Source organism: Orbicella faveolata, unplaced genomic scaffold (assembly GCF_042242905.1).
Source record: "Orbicella faveolata isolate gen_17 unplaced genomic scaffold, um_ofav_v1 contig_25, whole genome shotgun sequence".
In the NCBI taxonomy this organism is placed as follows: Eukaryota; Metazoa; Cnidaria; class Anthozoa; order Scleractinia; family Merulinidae; genus Orbicella; species Orbicella faveolata.
Genome location: NW_028301553.1, coordinates 19,747,573 through 19,769,610, shown reverse-complemented (window position 1 = coordinate 19,769,610; position 22,038 = coordinate 19,747,573). Strand labels below are relative to the sequence as shown.

The 22,038-nt window shown below is 37.8% G+C and overlaps 1 protein-coding gene and 1 pseudogene across 2 annotated transcripts in view; one reads left to right on the top strand and one right to left on the bottom strand.

Annotated features, from left to right (window-relative positions):
* The window catches only part of LOC110066558 (importin subunit alpha-3-like), a 72,627-nt gene that overhangs the window by 11,807 nt on the left and 38,782 nt on the right, over window positions 1-22,038 (bottom strand). For both annotated transcript variants that reach the window (XM_089293983.1, XM_089293984.1), the window contains 10 exons: window positions 17,321-17,403; window positions 16,530-16,616; window positions 14,952-14,996; window positions 13,803-13,865; window positions 12,499-12,567; window positions 5,912-5,968; window positions 5,229-5,300; window positions 5,036-5,089; window positions 1,138-1,188; window positions 355-426 (listed from right to left, as the gene is read on the bottom strand). In XM_089293983.1, coding sequence (XP_089150109.1) covers window positions 355-426; window positions 1,138-1,188; window positions 5,036-5,089; window positions 5,229-5,300; window positions 5,912-5,968; window positions 12,499-12,567; window positions 13,803-13,865; window positions 14,952-14,996; window positions 16,530-16,616; window positions 17,321-17,403 — 653 coding nt within the window. The remainder of the gene's footprint in view (window positions 1-354; window positions 427-1,137; window positions 1,189-5,035; window positions 5,090-5,228; window positions 5,301-5,911; window positions 5,969-12,498; window positions 12,568-13,802; window positions 13,866-14,951; window positions 14,997-16,529; window positions 16,617-17,320; window positions 17,404-22,038) is intronic.
* Window positions 19,274-20,257, top strand: LOC149109294 (uncharacterized; annotated as a pseudogene).

Genomic DNA, 22,038 nt, shown 5'->3' with positions numbered 1-22,038 from the left:
ACCCCTACCTTGATTATTCTGGATATCACAAAAACCTGATCCAATAATTGTTTGTAATCCCACAAAAGTAAAATTTAACAAACATAACTAAGGCTGCGTTCACACTTGATGCCCGAGCACTCTTGCCTGGGCAAAGGTACAAAATAGTGTTGCATTTAGACACTTGGTACTCCAGGTATACCCAAGTACCATTTAGCGCGCGAGTTCGAGACCTTGTACCCGGGCACCAACACTGTGCCTGAATTCTGTTGTGAGTGCTTCAAAAAAGGTGTGTGCACATTAGTGCCTAGCGAGAATCGTGCTTGGGCACCAAAGTGTGAACATAGCCTAATAAAGAACACAAACAGTTCACACCTGTTGTGGATTGCCACTGACTGTGAAATTACTAATTGCCCACGCTGCCTCTTTCTGTGTCAGAAATTCACCCTAAAGAAAACAACATACAAATTAACAGAATTAACGCGATCAAACTGGGCAGGATGAGTCCTATCGAATCTATTGTTTCACTTTGGGTTTGGGATAATTTTGTAACTTTGACATTAAAGCAACAGAGGACGAAGAAAGTAAATGCAAAGATAAAGACTGCTAAGCTCAACGAGTATGAAGCCAAGAATTTGTTCTAATGCACACACAACAAGAGACTCGGTTCCAAATGTATCACTAAAGACATTATCACAGGGCCCGATATATCAAAAGTGTACATGCTTTTACTGTAGCAATGAATTTTTTTGTCACCAATTATGATAATGTAGTCCTATTACAAATGCAAGTAGTGTAGTTGCAATAACTAGACAGTGTCTCAATAAACAAGCAAAATAAAATGGATCACAATAACAACAGATAATTTGTATGTAGCTCCTTGTCCTTCATTGACCCCAAGTGACCTACTGACAATTGTGAACAGAACTTCATGCTGACTGGTGGTTAATAATACCATTGACTAATGTTCAAGAGCAAATGAAAATAAATAAGTTATGATAATTAAACCTTGGTTTCAGCAAAAAGGGAGAGTAACCTAGACACACGAAAGTGCTATGCTAATCAAGCACGCAAAACATTTTTGTGAGCAAAATTTTGTACTTGGTTGTCACATTAAATGTTTGTAGATATTTTGTCAACCTGACAGAAAACACTCACCGTTTCTAAAGTTTGAATAATAAGTGGGACAAGTCCTGCATTAATAATTTCCTGTAATTAAAACAAAAAAAAACTAATCAACAAAAGCAATGCCTACCTTGATCTATTATATTCATGCAATCCTTCTTTTTAATGGTACAGTTATATAGACAAGGGATTATTGAATAATTTTTCCTTTTCATTTGAAGCTGATATAAGCCAGCAAGGAAAACACGACAGAAGTGTTGAAAGCAGATCTTAACTGGAAAGAAAATAATGACTACAACATTCAAAATTTCACAAAAATGGTTATTTTGGTTTTTAAAAACCTGAGAAAGAAAATCAAATTTGATGAACTGTTCTACGCTTCCATCACTGTTATCCTGTAGCTCTTCCCCCCAAAATACTTACTTCATTTTCCGGCCACAGCAGAGTCTCTGTATCCAATGCATTTTTATATTTGGAAGCACTTAGCAATATAAAATGGAAATTTTATAACGTAGCCTTAGCGAAGCACGCGTTCCAATTGGTTAATACGCTTGATCCATTTGCCCTCGGGTTGCACGCTGACGTCAGTTTGTTTATTTGTACTTTTTCTCGGCAATTTTTTTCATCGATGTTGACACTTCTCAAAACAAAATTCCACTTTTTTTCCTCCTAAAATATGAAAAGATTTAATCATTCTTCCGGATATAAGGAAGATTATTCCTGTGAGCAGCGAAATTTCGAGCTCAAGTTTTTCGATGGGCCTCGACCTAAGAGATTTGCTAATTTAGCGAGGAGTTGAACCAGCTGGTTGAACAAAGGCACTCGACACTCGGAGACGGACCAAAAAAACAACAAACTGATCTGCATCAACCTTTCGAGGTTAGTAATGCATAGCGGGAATTTTAGAGAGAATTTTACAGCGATTTGGCGACACTAAAATTCAGCATAAGCTTTCATTGTAAAACTTTTCTGGCGTCGAAAGCCATTTAAATGCTTTCGGCGAGCGGAACTTGTACATGAGAGTTTTAACAAATTTCTGTTTTAAGTCTTGCTTACGAAATCCTTCTGTTCCAATAACTTTAAAGATAACAGTTTTTCTGAGCTTTAACAAAGGAAGTTTTATGAAATATTGGTAGCCTCTGTTGAATTATTTCCCTGGTTTCAGTTTTGCTCGATCGCTCGACTCACTCTATCGTGAATTGAACTCTTGAAATTGAAGAAACAGCCGAGCGACTGCATCGTGCACAAATATAAGCTTACATTTCTGACAATTTCCTTTAAGACTCAGTCTTCTGTTCATTTAAGCTTATTTTACCAGATAACGAAAGAAAGAAAGCCATTTATGTGTTCAAGTTCAGCCTTAGACGCGCAACTCTTCAATTTAAAACAAAATGGAAAGGAAAACGAAACCTACAACCTGCTATTGAATAAGAGCATCTCAAAACAGCTCAAAGCCACGGGTGTTTGTTCGCTTTCTTCTCCACTCTCGTTTTTAAGAAATGTCTGTTTCCATATTGTTCTTTTCTTTTGCCGAAGAGGCCGTGAAGGACAGAGAGATCAGCAACCAAAAGCTTCAACCACGTGTAGTTGGTTTTCAATTCTTTGGAAAACTGATCCAGATTTAAGCTCGACTAACTTTTGAGAAACACTTTTAACGAATGCAATTTTCGTTTGTTGTCAGCTTGATATTTAGGTTAACGAGCAGTTTGAAGTTGTTTGTTTGCCCGAGATCGTGAAATGCAAACTGTAAACTTGCCGTGATCCAAGAAAAATTTTGATATGTCGATTTGTCATATTTTTGAATGAACATTTTCGCGCGGTTTATCGCGCTTTTGACTTCATGTAAGCCGCACGATATTCAATATATACCATCTCAAAAGTCTCAATGTTATAAAAGAAATGGAAAGCGTGCAGTGTGCAACTATCGAGTCATATATGCACTTGGGAGGTTTGCTAAGCACTTAAGCTAGAGTTGCACTCGGCTATCGCCTTGTGTGACTCTTGCGCTTCTTTCGTGCTTAGCAACCTCCCGCGTGCATATATAACTCGATGGTTGCACGCTGCACGCTTACCATTTCTTAAATAATCCAACTCAAAAAAGCGAGTGAAAGTTACACCATAACATTTTTTAACGAATATTACCCAGAATAAAAAAGCAAAGCTTATGCTCAGCTCCGCGAACAAAAAAAAAGCAAGTGTAGTCACTGTAAACACCCACTGGTAATTCTAAATCACCTCCAGCAGAAGGGCATAAGTAAGGTTCAATCAATTAATCAGTCAGTCAGTCAGTCAGTCAGTCAGTCCGTCTGTCCGTCCGTCCATCAGTCAATCAAACAAACAATCGTTAAGGTTACTTCCCACCTTCGCAGGTGCACTTCGGGAAAAAAATCGTACGAGCGCCAGTTTCAATAAAACCCCAACAAACTATATATCATAAGAAAGCTTAATAAATGTACTTTACGAAAAAAATACAATTTCAGCAATGCTTTCTTTTAGGAAGTGTCAGGAGGCGGTAAGGCGTGAAACGACCAAGCCTTCTTCTATTGAATTTATCGGGTATCGGATTCCACAGTACGGGCAAAATGGCTGCACAGTCTTATTCACAAGGCATCAATCAACGAAAGTGTGTCGGGCTTTTTCGATATTCTGATTGGTTGTCTAGATATCCACTTCTAAAGTTGGAGTAGCTAAAAATATGCGAGACGTGTTGCGTAAATGGACGCCACGGGAAAAATGTGTTAAATATCAAAATTTCCCGACACACTTTGGTTTGTCACTATCTCTGGAATGTTCTGGCAAAATTTCACGAAAATCCGTCAAATCTGCATACCCTATAAATTCGCTCAAAGTGGATGTATTCCTCCAAAAATCAAATGCGAGATTTTAGCTTGTAAAGGTTCGTAAACAACTCACGCCACGCCCGGAGATTATCACGCCTAATAAAACCGCAAGCCAATGGAACAACAGCACCTCCTAGTGCCTATGACAATAGATCAAGATTTCCCGGGAAAAGCATCGCATTGCAGCATGTTTTTTTTATCTCGCTCAGTGGAGTTCAATTCAGGACGGCGACGTAATATAATGGGCAAAGACGCCAAAGGCAAAGGCAAAGGCAAAGGCAAAACCCGCGCCAAAAAGGTTAAAGGGGGAAAATGTGCCGCTGAAAAACAAGACGTTAAGGAATCGACGGACAGCTTAAGAAATACCCTTATTGCTGAAATGAGTTCCCCTGGGTAGGTTTCATTTTCTTCATCACTTCCGCCAGATTCCGACGAAGAATCTTGTTCGCAGCCTGCACTGACCTTAACTTTGATTTTTAAGCTACTTGCTCCAAGGATATTCGAACACTCCGGATCTTCAGCAGACGCCAAGATTGTCGAAGGCGTTTGGCCAAAGCAAGGGCCTTTGTCACTTTCAGCAAGGTTTTTTTTTTCTTTCCTTGACAATATGGAGCTTTTTCTTTCTTCTTTGGGCCGGTTTTTTTCGTTTTCTTTACCCAAGGCCTTTTTTCTGCTGTTGATTTTTCCATAGGAGTTAGCGTAAAGAGCTTCCACGTGGGAATTTTTGTCAAGTGCGTGATGTAAATAAAAATATGCAAATGAAATGAAATACGAGCGATGAGCGTTTGCCGCGAAAATTTCCCCAGGGTTCTCGCCCGTTGACAAGATTGTGACACCTTCCTAGTTTATTAACTTTATTTGAAAATACGTTTTTTTTAAAATAACTCGGCCGCTTTTTGAGATTTTTAATGTTTTTCTTTTGGAAACACTAGATAAAATGACGAACTTAAATTTTGTCAAATAAAAGAAAAAACGATTTTTTTGACCTCTGAAGGTGGGAAGTAACCTTAAAATACTCACGTGTGCAAATCAAAATATGTTACTGTTGGACAGTCCTTATATTCGGAAAAAAGTGCTTGGTTGATATTTACCTGAACCTGGGTCTGATTACCAGCTGTGATGTTAGACAAGAACCAAACTGCTTCCTATTGAAACAGAAAAAGACAAACAGTAAAATGATGAACTTTCCAATTGCTCACAAGCCCATGCATCAGCAATAGTAACCCCGTGGTCTAAAGGCCCAGCCCGACTACTACTCACATATATTTGTAATTTAGAACTGACCTTTTTTACTTTTTCCTTATGGTGGTTAAGTAATGCTGGAAAGTGACTCAGAGCATCATGGTTGAGAACAACCTAAAATAACAGAGTAAGAATACATATTACCAGTAGATTGCTTTGTTTAAATCTCTTATCTGCAAATTGAAATTACACATGGTAAAACTCCAAACATGGGATAAGAGGCACAAAATATGGAACACACAAGAAATTACTATCTTTCTTCATTTATTATATATCATAGAATCCAGTAATAACATCCTAAAACTGGTACCAGAGCACACTGTAACAACATGAAATAACAAACATGCTCTACAAAATGACAATTGGAAGAGGTGCATCATTTTCTATGAGCTAACTCAGAATGCTGCTATTGGAATTTATTAAAAACTGGATCATTGAATACTGCAATTCAAGGCTTTTCATCATAGTATTACCCTCTACAAATATGGTAAGTGTACACATGATTTTTTGGGCGTTTTTATTTTTATTTTACTTTAGTTTTCTATATTTTGGTGGTTTATTCCACTTGCCCTTGTTGGATATGAGATGATTATAGCCAAGTCGGTGCTACGCACCTAGCGTTGACTATCTATCATCCCATATCCTACGCGCCCTTGTGGAATAATCGTTAAGTATGGGGAGGGGAAAATATTATTGGAGATTAGAAGGTTGGGTGTTAGGCTTACCTGTGTCTGTTCATCTGTTCCTGTTACAATGTTTCCCACTGCACGCAATGCTGCTGTCTGTAGGGGAATACAAAAATAATTAATCAAACTTAATCAACATTAAATTAAACTTGCCAAAATAATAGAAGACCAATGTACCCTGAAAAGGTCTCAATAAGATAGTTCAATAACGTATTTTTAAATGCAATTGCTACTGGGAGCCTGTTTGCAGGCTAGCTCCTTTATAACCTGAACACAGGCTCCTAGCAAGGGCAGAAAAAAAATCGGCGAGCGCGAAACAGAAGAATGAGCGAAGCAATCGGGCTCACCGCAGGCTAACCAGGAGCCTGTTTGCAGGCTAGCTCCTTTACTACTCATGAATCCAATTGTCTGGAAATGCGCACTCCAAATTTAAGCACATAATTACGTTTTTTCCCCAGTCACTTTCGTGAAAGTTTAACTAAAATTATCTTCAAGACATGATTGAAGAGAAGAAGATTTCTAGTCACAACAAGCTGTTTTATCAACAATGTTTTGAAAATTAATTTGCCAAAACTATTTCTGACTGGTTTGTCCTAGTGCCAGGTCACATTGCAAAATCTAGACCCACTCAGGGAACCAATCAAAAGTCTCCTTTTAAGAGCTTCTGCCTGAGAGACCGGGGCAGACTTGGAAATGAAGGTCGGCCGATTTCGCTTAAAATTGGTACACAAAGTCGTTATGTGGACTTTTCAATCTCTCTTTTAGCAACGTACAATTAATTTCAGAGAAAACCAAAACCATATTTGTAATGCCCTATCCTTAGGCTTCTATGGGTAAAAACATTAGCTCACGGGAATTTTTCGTTAGCCTGTGGCTGTGATCACAACTTGGTCCTATTTGAAGCATATGGGAAGCAACCGGAAATGGCCTCTTTTTTAGACCGCATATTTTCCGTGCCCATGTTTTATATCGTGAAGTCTTAGTATCCCTGCAACATTCAGCCCTTAGTTTAGTAATACCAAGAAAAAAATAGTAAGGTTGTGGCTTTTTTTACTACGAAACACTTTTAGAGAAATTACCTACTACGCATTTCCTATCAAAGTCTTTATTCCTTTTTAGGAGAGATTTTTAGACACCAGCTGCACAATTAACAAACAATCAATGATCCCAAAGTAAATTATTTAAAGGAAATATATATCTTCAACCATAAACTATAAATTAATTTTCCTACTGACGGATTTGAAACTAAATTTTATGTAGCATTTGTAACCAGTACCCAGAGGACTGAAAGGTGAGGGGAAACTTTATACGTTGATAACAAGAAAAGTAATCAAAATACAATAAAACACGTTTTTTACTGAGTGTATAAGTTAGGTGGGAAAAGCTGATAAAAAAAAGCCTTATTTATGGGACTCTACCTTGTTTCCGTGGCAACCTTGCTTTGTCAGGCATAATTACCCTAATTTTGACTTTTCTCATCTAATTCGCTGTCTTTTATTGACGTTTTCAAGGTTTCTTGGGAAAAACATAGTTTTTTGTACCTTTTAATTCCTTTAGTACCCTTTCTCTTCTCTTTTAATTTTGTTATACCTGGCAAAAACGATATTTTGATTTCATGGAATAGTCATGAAATCCAGACTGGTAATATTCTAACGTCACGTGCCTTCATAGCTGACTATTCACCATGACTAGAATTTAAGCCGTGAGTTTTTTCTCCTTCCCCCTGCCAGAAGATCACAAATACCTTGTGTGACTAGTGGTACCGAAATTTCCGACTTAATTGCGAGACACCCAGAGGTGCTTCTCTTTAAGTTTCGCTCCTAGGTCCTCTTTGGTATCGATTCTAAATACGAATACCATCGTTACGATAGAGATTGCAAGTAAGTAAGCCTCGTGATACAATAGAGGGCCAAATTACTTCCTATTTTCGCCAGGAGATTACATTGTTTGAGCATGACACGCGAAGCGTCTCCGCTGTGATTTAATATTGTGTGTGTGAAACTACTTAATTCATCTCCAAGCCCTTTCGACTTTTCAAGTGAAACAACATCCAATATGACGTCGAAAATGTTAGAAATTGAATTGTGGGTGGGTAGACAATTTAAGTTAGAGATATTTTGTTCAGATGTGTATGCAGATGATGATGGAACAACGATCCTTGAAACAGTGGAACGAATTAAAGACATCAAAGCGCTTTAAAAAATCTTTGAATGTGCAAAATAAATTTATGTCTGATGAACATGCATCCAGTCACTCTACCCTTGGATACTTACGGATGCAATAGGTATTACAATGCCGAACGCCTGAAATATGCTATCTGAAACGTCAGCGGTAACATTCTTTGGTTTCTTCAATTTCTTTTTTCTCCTTAATGGAAAGGGTGCTGACATGGCCCACTTTGGTCCTTTCGACTTTTCAAGTGAAACAACATCCAATATGGCGTCGAAAATGTTAGAAATTGAATTGTGGGTGGGTAGACAATGTAAGTTAGAGATATTTTGTTCAGATGTGTATGCAGATGATGATGGAACAACGATCCTTGAAACAGTGGAACGAATTAAAGACATCAAAGCGCTTTAAAAAATCTTCGAATGTGCAAAATAAATTTATGTCTGATGAACATGCATCCAGTCACTCTACCCTTGGATACTTACGGAGGCAATAGGTATTACAATGCCGAACGCCTGAAATATGCTATCTGAAACGTCAGCGGTAACATTCTTTGGTTTCTTCAATTTCTTTTTTCTCCTTGATGGAAAGGGTGCTGACATGGCCCACTTTGGTCACGCAAACGGGTGAATTTTCGGCGGTGACGTGGGCAAATCACAATCTTCTTTAATTGATACTTTAACTTCCATTCAGGGAAATTGTCAACTCTGTAGGACGCGGCCAGTTTATTACCACCAGTGCCCACATTTGACCAGCAGGTGGGTAACATCTCGATCTAACGTCGCTAATGGGAGAGTCACAGCAGGCTCTGACGGCTTGTTATCTCGTGCCCCGCATATGTCGTCTTCTTTGCCAAAGGGACAATGTATAATCATGTTCTCAGTTTTCCAGGAGACTAAATTGTAATAGCCAGACTTTTGCGCTCCTCTGCCTTTCAAGCACACTCAAATGAAACAAATTCATTTACAGACTGAATGGATGTAATAAGTTTAATTAATTGATCACAGATAGTTTCTTTTCTTGTAAATAAGCAATCCACCCGGCAAGATGTCCACGTGCTGGCCATAGATTCATTTCACGGTTGCATTTTATCAATTTACGAGGGACTGAAGTAAACATGTAACGTAGTAACGCGTTCGGATTCCACACAAAACTGGCAACTGCCTAGCGCATAGCACGGTCGTGGCCTAATGGTTAGCGGGCTGGACTCCGGATCGAGTGCTCTTGGTTTCTAGGGCATTGCCATGTCGTCTCGGGAAAGGCAATTTTCTTTCGCAGTGTCTCTCTCCACCCAGTTGTATAAATGAAAGCCGGTGATTATCATCCTGTCCAGAGAAGAAGAACAATAACCAATTTAAGCTCCAGCAGGCATGAGGCACTGGACTTTGTGATGACCTACCAAACCACCTACACCAAGCATACTGGTCGTCCTGGGTATTATCGCTTCTTATTATGGAAATCGGAGTTAAGGGCCAGTAATTCTACAGCTAGGGTGCCATAAGCAGTAGTCTTTGAAGGAAAATCCACTCCTCCCCTGTCCTATCTTTGGATATATGCAGTACATCGTTTTAGTCTGGATCTGAGCTGACTGAGAAAGCAACAAAAGGAAAATCCCGATAGAGAAAGGAAAAGTGTGCCAATGAGAAATTTTCTGGTAATTTAGTCAGACATTCAGCGACTTGGCGGGGAGTTCCTCAATTTATAATACCTGGGCCGTTTGCACCAGGCGACTGGGTATGAATAAATATTCTGTAACACATCCATTCGTTCTTCAGGTTCTCATGCAAGTTCTATACCTGATAATTGTCTGCAGTATCAAGGAAAAAAATCTAAACGAGAAAAAACTGAATTCCAAGACAATCATAACCAGCAAACTTCAGATAAGTTGGCGTGTCGTGACCTCGTCACGTACGGTATAAATCAACCTGAATTTTCATTACTCGCAACGAGGCACTCACGACTAATTTATCGCTGGGGCTAACGTTTTTAGTGTTGCTTCACTTTTAAGGGACTAAGGTCTGTCCAAACGGGAAATATCTGGCAACCACACACCATCAAACATTGAAAGGTGACCAAACATTTTACCGTTTGGCCACCTTGTTTGGTGCTGTTTGATCGTGTTTGATAAAATTTGAAGGCCATCAACATTCGACCAAACAACTTAAAACATTTCTTTTGCTCTCGTGTTTGATGGGCGATGTTTTGTTCGTTTGGACAGCGGTATCAAACATGTTTGGCGCGCGCATGCGTACCACGCTTGCTCAGCGGCTTGTATCCATAGTTTGATCTGTGTTTGAGCAAACATGTTTTAACCGTTTGGCCACTCATGCACTTCAGCATCAGCATGTTTGGTCACCAAACAATGTCTGATGATGTTTGGTCGCCAAACATTTTCCATTTGGACAGGCCTTTATAAGAAAGGGGCACGCCTCTAAACCTGTAGCTAGGTAAGCATTCATAGTAAGTGAATTTATCCAGACACCTTGCGTATAGACTGGAATAGTGAGATTGCATTTAATTTTACAATTAGCTATAAATATATTCGAAATTTCCTTAACGTTCAAAGCGATTTTCAAGTAGTGTCATGAGAAACCTTATGATTGCATTTAGAGTGACTAATAAGTTGTTTTTCTTCAAGAAAGAAGTCCCAGACAGGTGAAATGGGACCACAAAGCTTGGCTTATTTCCTGATTTAATTAGCGCTTCATTACTCAGGGCCACAGACTTGTTTGGTTGCACGGGTTGAATGTTAAAGATAAACTTAATATTGCAGTTTGGACCAAAAAGATGCAATGGTGCATTGTGATTAACCGGCAAGAGATGGATTGTTAGGTATATATATATATTTATAATCCATCAAATATTTTCGCTCACGCGCGATTGGTCTAAACGCGTCACGTGACCGAATATTCCCCAGCTAAAACGGGCGAATATCCGAGAATATTCCCCAATTTTCCAGACTGCGCGTGTTGCCAAAGATATTTGAAGGATAATAAACACAATAGCCACCATTTGACTTTAAAAATATGCTCGGATATTTGTCCTTGGACATTATCTGTTCCTCAAAGCTCACCATTTTCCTCGAGCTTCGCTCTCGGAAAACTGTTCGCTTCTCGGAACAGATAATGTCCGCAGACAAAGCAAGGTTGCCATGGAAACAAGGCAGAGTCCCATAAATTAGGCTTTTTTTTCTCAGCTTTTCCCACCTAACTTATACACTCAGTAAAAAACGTGTTTCATTGTATTTTGATTAATTTTCTTGTTACCAACGTATAAAGTTTCCCCTTTCCTTTCAGTCCTCTGGGTACTGGTTACAAATGCTACATAAAATTTAGTTTCAAATCTGTCAGTAGGAAAATTAATTTATAGTGTATGGTTTGAAGATATATATTTCCTTTAAATAATTTACTTTGGGATCATTGATTGTTTGTTAATTGTGCAGCTGGTGTCTAAAAATCTCTCCTAAAAAGGAATTAAGACTTTGACAGGAAATGCGTAGTAGGTAATTTCTCTAAAAGTGTTTCGTAGTAAAAAAAAGCCACAACCTTACTATTTTTTTCTTGGTATTACTAAACTAAGGGCTGAATGTTGCAGGGATACTAAGACTTCACGATATAAAACATGGGCACGGAAAATATGCGGTCTAAAAAGGAGGCCATTTCCGGTTGCTTCCCATATGCTTCAAATAGGACCAAGTTGTGATCACAGCCACAGGCTAACGAAAAATTCCCGTGAGCTAATGTTTTTACCCATAGAAGCCTAAGGATAGGGCATTACAAATATGGTTTTGGTTTTCTCTGAAATTAATTGTACGTTGCTAAAAGAGAGATTGAAAAGTGGCCAAAATAACACTAAAAATCAGCCTCTGGGTACCCCTGAGGGGCTGATATCCAGAACTCGGCTAAGAGAAGGTCGTTGAACCTGAAACTTTGGCATATTACATAAGTCCACATAACGACTTTGTGTACCAATTTTAAGCGAAATCGGCCGACCTTCATTTCCAAGTCTGCCCCGGTCTCTCAGGCAGAAGCTCTTAATTGTAACAAAAGGTCTTCATAGCAGTACTGATAAAAAGTCACCAGAGTTTATTTGGCCTTAAGGCAATTTTAGACGAAACTGGTTAGACGTTATTTTTTAGTTGTCTTGATTTTTGTATCTGAACATTTTTTCCTCTCACTCCCTTCCAATCAATGTTGGTTAGGTTCTTATATGAATACTACTACATTTTAAGCCTTGAAATACAACATTAAATCAAAATTTGCCACGAAGTTTAATACTTGGTTTCTACAATAAGTATAAAAAGTACATAAGCTAGATTAGAAACAGGATTTTTTTGCTCAAAATTGTAATATTAGGTATGTCCCATTGCTAGTGATATGTTAGCTGATGGCTGCACCAGACATTTCAACATTATTTTAAAAAATATTGTTTGATGTATGTAATATTTCACAAGTTACCTGCAGTTTGATTTCGGCATGACTCAACAAAGGGATAAGGGAAGGCACAACTCCACTTTCAATAACAACCTGCAGAATATTCAGAATGTTTCTTTTGGTATCAGCATAACTATATATAGCCTCCTATGTAGACATCCTTCAGGCTCATCATGCAATCTTGGAAGGAAATATAGTGTGACTCGCCAGACGTCTGCGCAGGAGGCTAACCCATATAACGTTAAAGTTTAATAATTTTTAATTGGTACTGAATAACATGTACCTCAAACATGGCTGTTTGGGAGAATCTTTACTGGGCAAATGGCTCCTTAAAGCACATTTTGAATGGTCAACAAATACATTTACCGTCGATATAATGCTGAGATATAATATCATCTGATAGCTTGGTTCCTTTAATGGGTCAATGTAGTTCTGAAAAGAACTGTAGTTGAGTCAAGTGAATAGTATTTCAATTGATGTTATAAGTTTGTTCCATTGAAACTGATTGATTGGTCTAGTCATGATGGTTTTGACTGTAAGACTCGAGTAAAGTTTGTCAACAAGTCAAGTCAATATTTAGGCAGGGTGGCCCTATCAGCCATTGGCTGGTTCATAAGTCAGTTCTAGCAAGTTTCGATCCATCTATTGTCAGTCAAATTAACTTGTTTGTTTGAGGTCCGTCTGTATGTTTTGTTTATCTAGATTCAAAATAGGGCAAGGGTTTACAGACTCTACCCTGTTTGTGAATCTAATCAAACTGAAGATGAATCTAAGAAAACATCACACTAACACCAGGCGGCGGGAGACAACAGTAACAGAAGTTTTAGAAACAGACCAAGTAAAAAGAGGTATATCAAAAAGAAATTGCGTCAATTCGTGAAGGTCAGAAAAGCCAGATTATGCTAGCAGTGCTAAATTTAGATAAAATCTAAAAATTACGCTCGGTTTGCTAAATTATGCCAAAAATATGCCAGCACAATCAACAAAAGCCTACTTTCCAGGGTCATGTACTTCCTGATCCCTGGTCAAGGAGAACAAAGAATCTCGGTACGAGGTTGACTGTTTATTTTTTCCTTCTTTTTTTCAACTTTCTGTGAAAACAAGAAATGCCTTAGAAACAATGGCTTGCTATTAATTCTAGAACTTCTGGAAATGTTTGAAAAATACAAAGACCACTCTTGTTTGTATATTTGTTGGCAGTTCACATCTATATAGCAACTAGTTTAGTGCATTTATACTTTGTAATTTTTTTTACCTACATTATTAGAAACAATTGTTAATCTTTATCAAAATGAACACTTTTTGCTAAACACCTGAAACATTTTTACCTGGATTTGATGATTACCACCATCTGTCAGATATGACAAGGCCCAAACCGTGTCAACCAAAATCTGAAACAGATAAACACAAAATTTCTTCAAATTTAAGAATATCTCATGCTAGAACAAGAATTATAAAGTAGGTGTAAAATTTACACGCATAACTATAAACTTGGTACTAAAGATTTTTCAACAGAGAGCCCATGCATGTCACAGATACTGGGGCACAGCAAAATGAATACACTAAAAATAAACACCGGTACACTAAAATAAAACAAAACTAAACTTCAATGGAAATTATGACTAAATGATGAAAATGTAGAGCTAAGTCTAAATATCTGAAACAAAAAAAAAACTACTGCCTATAATACTAAACCAAAAGTAACTAGTGAGACAATCTCAGAAAGTACAGCACTGAAACATAGAAGACATACAAGAAAATGTATGATTTGCAGGGGTTTTCTGTTAAAACATGAGTATTACAGCCATTTGCACATGGTTGGTCTTGAACCCTGGCTGATACCTCAAGATTGTTTAGTACATAGTTGCAGTCGGTAATGGCGTGACCAATGAAGTACAGCTGGTCCCAAGAGTGAAACGATTGAGGTTTACAGATGTTATTCACTTTGGCATGCGCTGTCAAGATGAGTGTCGTTAGATCGGGGATGTAGCTAAAATTTGCACTTAACCTGAACTGAATAGGTGGGTATTTTAAGTTGAAAGACTATTTGAATGTGGCACTGGCATGTTCCACTAAAAAGCACAACCCCATCCACAAAACCTGCAATGATTTGGACAGCAGCAACAATCAGGACCTCTGGGCAAAATCACAAGATAACCCAGTATTAACCATAGAAGTTACTCTCTCCATGCGTGATCAGAAACGAACACCCAGCTATACCACATGTGTACAATAGAACTGGAACTAGGATTTTTTGCTTCCATTTTTTGATTCTCCTCAGTGTGTAGAATTTTCAATCAGCTACTGACCTTGAAGGTCCATGCTCTTGGGCCAAGACTGGAAAAAGCTCCTTTAACCAGTCATACAAGCTGATATAACAATTTTTATTTTCAATCTAACGGCGAATTCACAAAGTAATAAAATTGTTCAGAAAGAAACATGATAATGTTAAGAACACGATATAATCTATTACTTACATTTAGATCTGGATGGTGAATGAGAAGAGCTAGTGCTGGTAGGACCTGAAGAGTGATAACAACTCATAACACCTTGATCTAGCAACGGTTTTGACATTATAAGAACTTGAAATTCCAGGGATTGTCAAGAGCAAACAACAAAAGGCAAAGAATGTTTGGCCGGATTCAGAGGCATTGAGTTTTCTCATACTTTGTCAGCTTGTAGGCCTCATAAAAGTGACTGAAGGATATGGGGTTAAATATTCAATGATTTATTAGAACTCTTCTGTCTTTAAGACAGAAAACAGCGATAACTATCACTACACAGGAAGCTTAGATTTCACTCTGCAAGAACCTTCTGGTGTTAACACTATTGAAAGTATTTCTAAGTTTACTTGCATACACTGGTCATTCCCCAGTCAAGATATGATTATTATTCATACTGCAATTCACCATGAACAAATTGAGCCCAGAATAATTACACAGTCTCTACATATGAGTGAAAGTCAAAAGTAAGACCAAACAAACGGGACAAAAAGTCAACAAGTAGTGTTTAAAATCTTCTGAGATTTTCACCAGACATGGTTCAGTCATTGTTTTTTGTACGTTTAAAGTTTTGTATTAAAGGGATCTAGCAAAAGTCTTGCATGAACACTTGTCAAAGTTCTAATGTTTCCTTTGTGATGTACGTTTTTGGTGCCAACTTTAAAGAACATCGCTCCAATATTTCTAGAGATATTCCTGATTCAGTAATTTACCATTTTAGTCGCACTACTTATGACGTCATGACTTTCCTCATTTGCATAATACAAAAACGTCAATATCTCTAAAACAAAAGAAGATATTCCAAAAGGGAAAATGCCATTGTTCTTTAATTTGAAAAGCCTTTCAAATAAGCAGAAATTATTTCTCACTTCACTTAAGCTCTCGTTTGTGTCACGGATAAGTCAATTCACTATAATTTAAAATCGGTTGATTCAAAATAAAGCCTATCTTAAAATGTCTACGTTGATGAGCAACAAGAATTTTCTTTTAAATTAGAGGATGCTTGATAAACATGTTGTAGAAACTGCAATGTCAATTAAGTATAGTCCAAATTCCACAGCCACGTGACAATGTTGAATAGAGTTTTGAATTTGAATAATGAAGTACAAATGACTTGATTGGCACAATGATTTACTATTGACAGTTGTCAATCTCAAAGAACACATTTTCAACCATCCTGATCATTATCTGTTGTTATCAGTCTATGATTAACTGCATCTCTTTCCCAAAAGTATTACTTAATTTGGGTATCTAGATCCCTAGTTACTCAGGATTTACAGTTACTCAGGAAACTTATACTTAAGTCTCGTTTGTGAAAATATCAGATTTGACACAGTGTCTTAAAGTGATTGTCTTAAAGACACTAATAACTTTGCTAATTACTTTAGATACTAGCAGATTTCGAACAGGGTAACCTGCAATAAACCAGCACCTATAAAACAATATCTCTAGCAATGTCAAGTTCCAGAAACTGCAGTCATGTTTGAGCCACTAGACTCCAAACTTTATATCCTTTTTATTTTTTAAAAAATAACATAGTTACATGTAAGTTACCTCCTGAATTGTTTCCATGGGAGGTGGGGGGTCTTTGTTTCTACAGAGATTTACTATCACCCATGTGACATTCCTTAAGAAACTGATCTGCCAAGTTAAAAGAAATAGATAACGAAAACAAAGACAATAGTCCAATAATAAATAGTCTCTCATTGTGCAACCAAATTATCAAATCTTACAGTAAAAGGAAGGTTTGTCTACCAAAATAGATTATTTTCTAAGCTCAATTAGCAGAAATCATTTGGCATTGCAGAGAATATTGCATATTATGAAATAAGCTTGTGTGCTTTTGAAGTTAAAGACCCAGTTTTGGCCAGGATGCATTGCACATTGTACAGCATTGGAAAACAATAGAAACCTCACTATCATGTACGCCAAAAAAATAACATGATGGTCAATACTGGGTCTTCAAGTGGATGAACAGTAATTCAAAGATCTTTTCAGATACAAAACATTTCTAAGGGATATTTATATCCATGTGTCAGGTATTCATTAGGACGTGAGACACAAGTTATTAGTTTCTTTAGTTGTGGTTGAAGCCAGAGTCAACTTTTTTGAAGTTACCTCTTGTGTGCTTTTGAAGTACATGTAACTGGATATACAGTAAGGTCAAAGATATTTTCAAATATAAATGTTTCAAAGGGATTACCAACTTGATATCAAGTATTCATTGGTACATGAGACAGAAGTTACTTCTTTAGTTGTGGCTTAAGCCAGAGGCTACACTTGGAAGTTAGCTCTTTACAAAAAACTCTATATGCTTCTAAGCAGCAAATACAAGCAGCACTTACCGGGACATTGGGGTTCACAAACTTGAGCAGTGGTTTGACTACACCATGACGAATGACAAAATCTCTTAAACCAGGACCATCCCCTGAGAGGAAACACCGCATTAATAATCCACGCTTCAATGTAGTAAATATGAGTGAGGCAGACAACTGGTGTCTGGCATATTATTACATGTAGCTTGGAGTCACAACTGCAACATTTACACATGATTTAGAAATACATACAATATCTACCTAATATTGAAAAAAAGCTGTCCAGAAAAAAGTATACACCATAAACGATGCCACACAGAGGTTTTCTGGGAAACTTCCAAACTTACACTGATGTGAATTCTTCTGGACGTACACATGGATATTCGATAAAAGTGGTTAATAAGATCAGGATGCCTAAGGCATACTCTGAAGGCTCACTGTACAGGCTTTATGGCTTTATTACTAATTTAGTCATGATATTATCGAAGAAACTGCCGGTTTGCTCACAAATTATGTCTGTACGCTTATGTTAACAGATATCTTCTCCAATGAACAGTCAGTTGCAGGCCGGATCTCATCTTTATAATTTGTGAACAAAAATGCTTTTAGTCCAAAAACTCCATGTGTAGTTAAATTGTTTTTTTCAGGCTTTAATTCCACAACTGCTTAAGTTGTATGTAAAACTGCGATGATCAATCATGACTTGAAGTCCACTAACTGTTGCAAACTTGGGCATACACCCACTGTATATCAAAGCTCAGGTCACTCAAGTTTTCCTTTGTTTTCTAAATTAGCTACCTTTAGGAAGACATGGACAGTTTCGGTAGTTTTTCTAACTCACCACTGTGGGCAGTAAACCTGTAATTATTAAATGCCATTAGGAAACATTCTAGAATACTAATCATGAACAAGCTTCTCTTGTCTTCCCACAATTCCATAAAGTTGTATTGTTTACGGTTTATACTGTTCTTTGCACAATGTTTTTTCAGCCAGGTGTATACAACCAGTGGTGTAGCAGGGTGCACCAACAAACTACAGAAATCTTCAAGGCATTCTGTGAGCAATTTCTTAGGACCCCTGAGCTTCACAGACTTCAAAAGCAATACATATTCATGTATTCCTCTTCTCAGTTCAAGGCAATGATTTCTGAAGCTGTAAGGCATGGTAGTCTTTCTTTCACAGCTTAAAATAACAAGGAAGTAGTGGAGCTGAGGTTGGCGTATGTGACTCGTCTTTTGACATCCACTCATGATTCAGTGTATCTTTTCATGAATAATGGATAGCAATATATTAAATATGAAGTGACATCATTGAAACAAAATATCACTTTAATCAATTTGATACCAACTAGTGAGACAATCTCAGAGACTACAGAGTGTAATTTATGGTTCTGACACAGTAGTCACACAGAATGTGATGGGACAGAAACTTGCTAAGACATAATCTAAGCAGTGTGCATGTTTCATGTGCATATTTTCATTCAAGTCCCAAAAATAACTTACAATTACCGTTTGTCAAGACAGTTGTGAATTTTACTGTCATTTGGTGTTTTACGTTAAGGTTACTTCCCACCTTCAGAGGCCAAAAAAATCGTTTTTTCTTTTATTGGACAAAATTGACGTTCGTCATTTTATCTAGTGTTTCCAAAGGCAAAACATTAAAAATCTCAAAAAGCGGCCGACTTATTTAGAAAAAAACGTATTTTCAAATAAAGTTAATAAACTAGGAAGGTATCATAATCTTGTCAACGGGCGAGAACCCTGGGGAAATTTTCGCGGCAAACGCTCATCGCTCGTATTTCATGTCATTTATTTACATCACGCACTTGACAAAAATTCCCACGCGAAAGCTCTTTTCGCTAACTCCTATGGAAAAATCAAAAGCAGAAAAGAGTCCTTGGGTAAAGAAAATGAAAAAAACCGACCCAAAGAAGAAAGAAAAAGCTCCATATTGTCAAGGAAAGAAAAAAAAACCTTGCATAAGATGGAGCCTCAACCAAATAACGACCATTTTGTAATCCCAGCAGAGGAGTTGAGCTGTGTTCCCCTGAGACCAAGTCAAGTACTTGACGAAGGTACTCAGGACCTTGCAAGTGGATAACCAGTATACCATGCAGAACTCTGAAATTGCAGAGTTTGTACACAACCAACAGGTCGCTGACAATGAGGAACTCGTACATGTATCCTTTGATGTCGTGTCACTTTCACTTTCATTCCTGAAAAGTTGGCAATTGAAGTTGTCAAGTCTGATGAATGGCAAGAAACAACTACCCTCACTAAGTCACAAGTTATACACTTGCTGGAATTCATCCCGGGAAATAGCTATTTCACTTACCATGGAATGCACTACCACCAAGTATTTGGTTGCCCAATGGGGTTACCAGTCAGTGCGGTGGTTGCCGATCTTGTCATGGACAACATAGTGGAACGGGCCTTGTCTACCTCTCCAACTGCTCCACGTTGATGACAGAGGTATGTGGACAACTGCAAAGTAGGTTTGAAGAGAACAGATGCAGACCTTTTCCACCAGCATTTGAACTCTATTAACAGTAATATCCAATTCACAATAGAGTGCGCATGCCAAAATGACAAGGTCAAGAGTATTTCCTTTCTGGACTCACGACTAACTGTGTTGGGTGATTGTTCCGTAGAGGTTGATGCTTACAGGAAAGCAACCCACACCAACAAGTATCTTGATTTTGCATCTCACAATCCAGGGCAACACAGGGAAGCTGTGGTGAAAACACTCCTCAACAGAGCTAACTTCCTCCCTTTGTGCCCTGAAATAAGAATGAATGACTGGGAATGCGTTTTAAGTGCTTCAACAGCAAATGGCTATCCTGGTAGTCTGTTGAGGAAATGCCTTTGCAACAAGACCAGACCCAGACAGTCACAGGAGAGGCCACTGGGATTTGCAGTCCTTCCTTATGTAAAGGGTGCGTTTGATTGCATGGGCCGTGTCCTCTGAAAATTTCGCATTTGGACAGCCTTTAGACCAGTAAGAACATTGGCCCAGATATTTAAAAAGCCAAAGGACCAACCAGCAATTGAACGAGTCCAAGGGATCGTCTACAACGTGAGCTGCCATGACTGTGCATTCACCTACGTCGGGGAAAGCAAGCGCTTATGGAGCTCGCGCAGGGCAGAGAATGATCCAGGCCATGTGAGCAACAGGGAGTCAGCAATTAAACAGCATACTGAGTCTACGGATCACAACATCCACCCACAAAACGCTCAGATCCTTGAACGTGGTGTCAACAACTATCACAACTGGCTCTTCTTGGAGTCATGGTACTCAGCTTTGGATAGCAATGCCATCAATAAGAGGAAACTGCTCCCTCGCGCTTACTTGCTGTTGATTTAAAAATCAATAAAACAACACCAAGCATGGGGTTGTAGCGGGAGCAATAACAAACTTTCATATTGTATTGTTGAACTCTGATGAAGGTGAACAGAGGTCACCAAAAATTCAGATAAAAAGCAACAGATCAGATTACAAAAAAGTTTTCAAAATTTGTAACATGATACTTTCGTTTTCCTCACAAGGATGCAAAATGACACCCTTGTTTTCTCAAAAACATAAAGTCAATGTGCTTTCTTTTTCACTGCTGGAGACACTTTTTTTTTTTCATTTTTCCTCTGTTTGTAATTTTTTTTTTTAATCATAGCAGCACTTACATGACTCAAACTTATATTACATTGTCTGAATTTATGAATATGTTAAAAGCAAAAGTTTTTTTTTCCTTTTTTATGATAAACAACCTTTCTGCATTATTTCTTTATTTACAGGACATTATTTTGTTTTTGCAATATACAACGTAATAGCTAAGTTGAAAATATATGAAAAAAAAAGAAAGAAATACTGCTTATAAAGTTATTGATAATTATTTACTTTTAATTAAATACATGGTATCAAGTTAAAATCGGATAAATAAATGGAAGAATGATTTTTGTTTTATTCGAAACGTTAATTTTCATTTAAATGAAAAACAAGGACTAATCTAATTATCAAATAGTTACATGGAGTCAAAGAATGGCACATTCTCATTTTGTTGCTACCTTTAGCGTTAACAGTAAAACCACTTCAACTTAATACACAATGTTATCGATTAATACAACTGAGAAGCGTTTCAACCAGAAGTACTGGCGGTAAAGATCATTATTTGACCAAGATTATATCCTACACTGGTGAATTAGCCACCTCAAAGACAGATTAAATGTATTGGTGGTTTCAGTAAGTGCCATGGAGCCTGCAGCAATATACGAGAGGTTCCCTTTGTCACACATTTACTAGTTTTATTAAATGAAACTGAAATAGGAAAGTTTCGGCTAAATATGAACTTTTTGCTCTCTTTCTTAGTCGATGAAATAAACAAGCTGCTAAGCAGAGGACATACATTTCCACTCTTTGAACCTTGGCAAACACACAATAGTTTGAAAACAGCAGGTCCCACCCGGCCTGCTACATGCGAAGCTAAGTGGCAGGTGTGCACCCAACTCTGTAGTCCAGCTGTTTATTGATAATGGGCGGGAGAGGCGGGGAAAATACAGACAAATCACAAACTAGCTACTTGCACTAGTGAGAGTCACGACAACACAAGGCATTGTTCGGTATGAGAACAGGCAAGCAGGAATTATAAATGATAACTTGATATCGTTTATCTTGTATCCATTACACATGATAACAGAGTTTTGTTTAGGCTGCCTGCATCCCGGCACACAAACCGGGATCAAGCATATAAGGCAAAG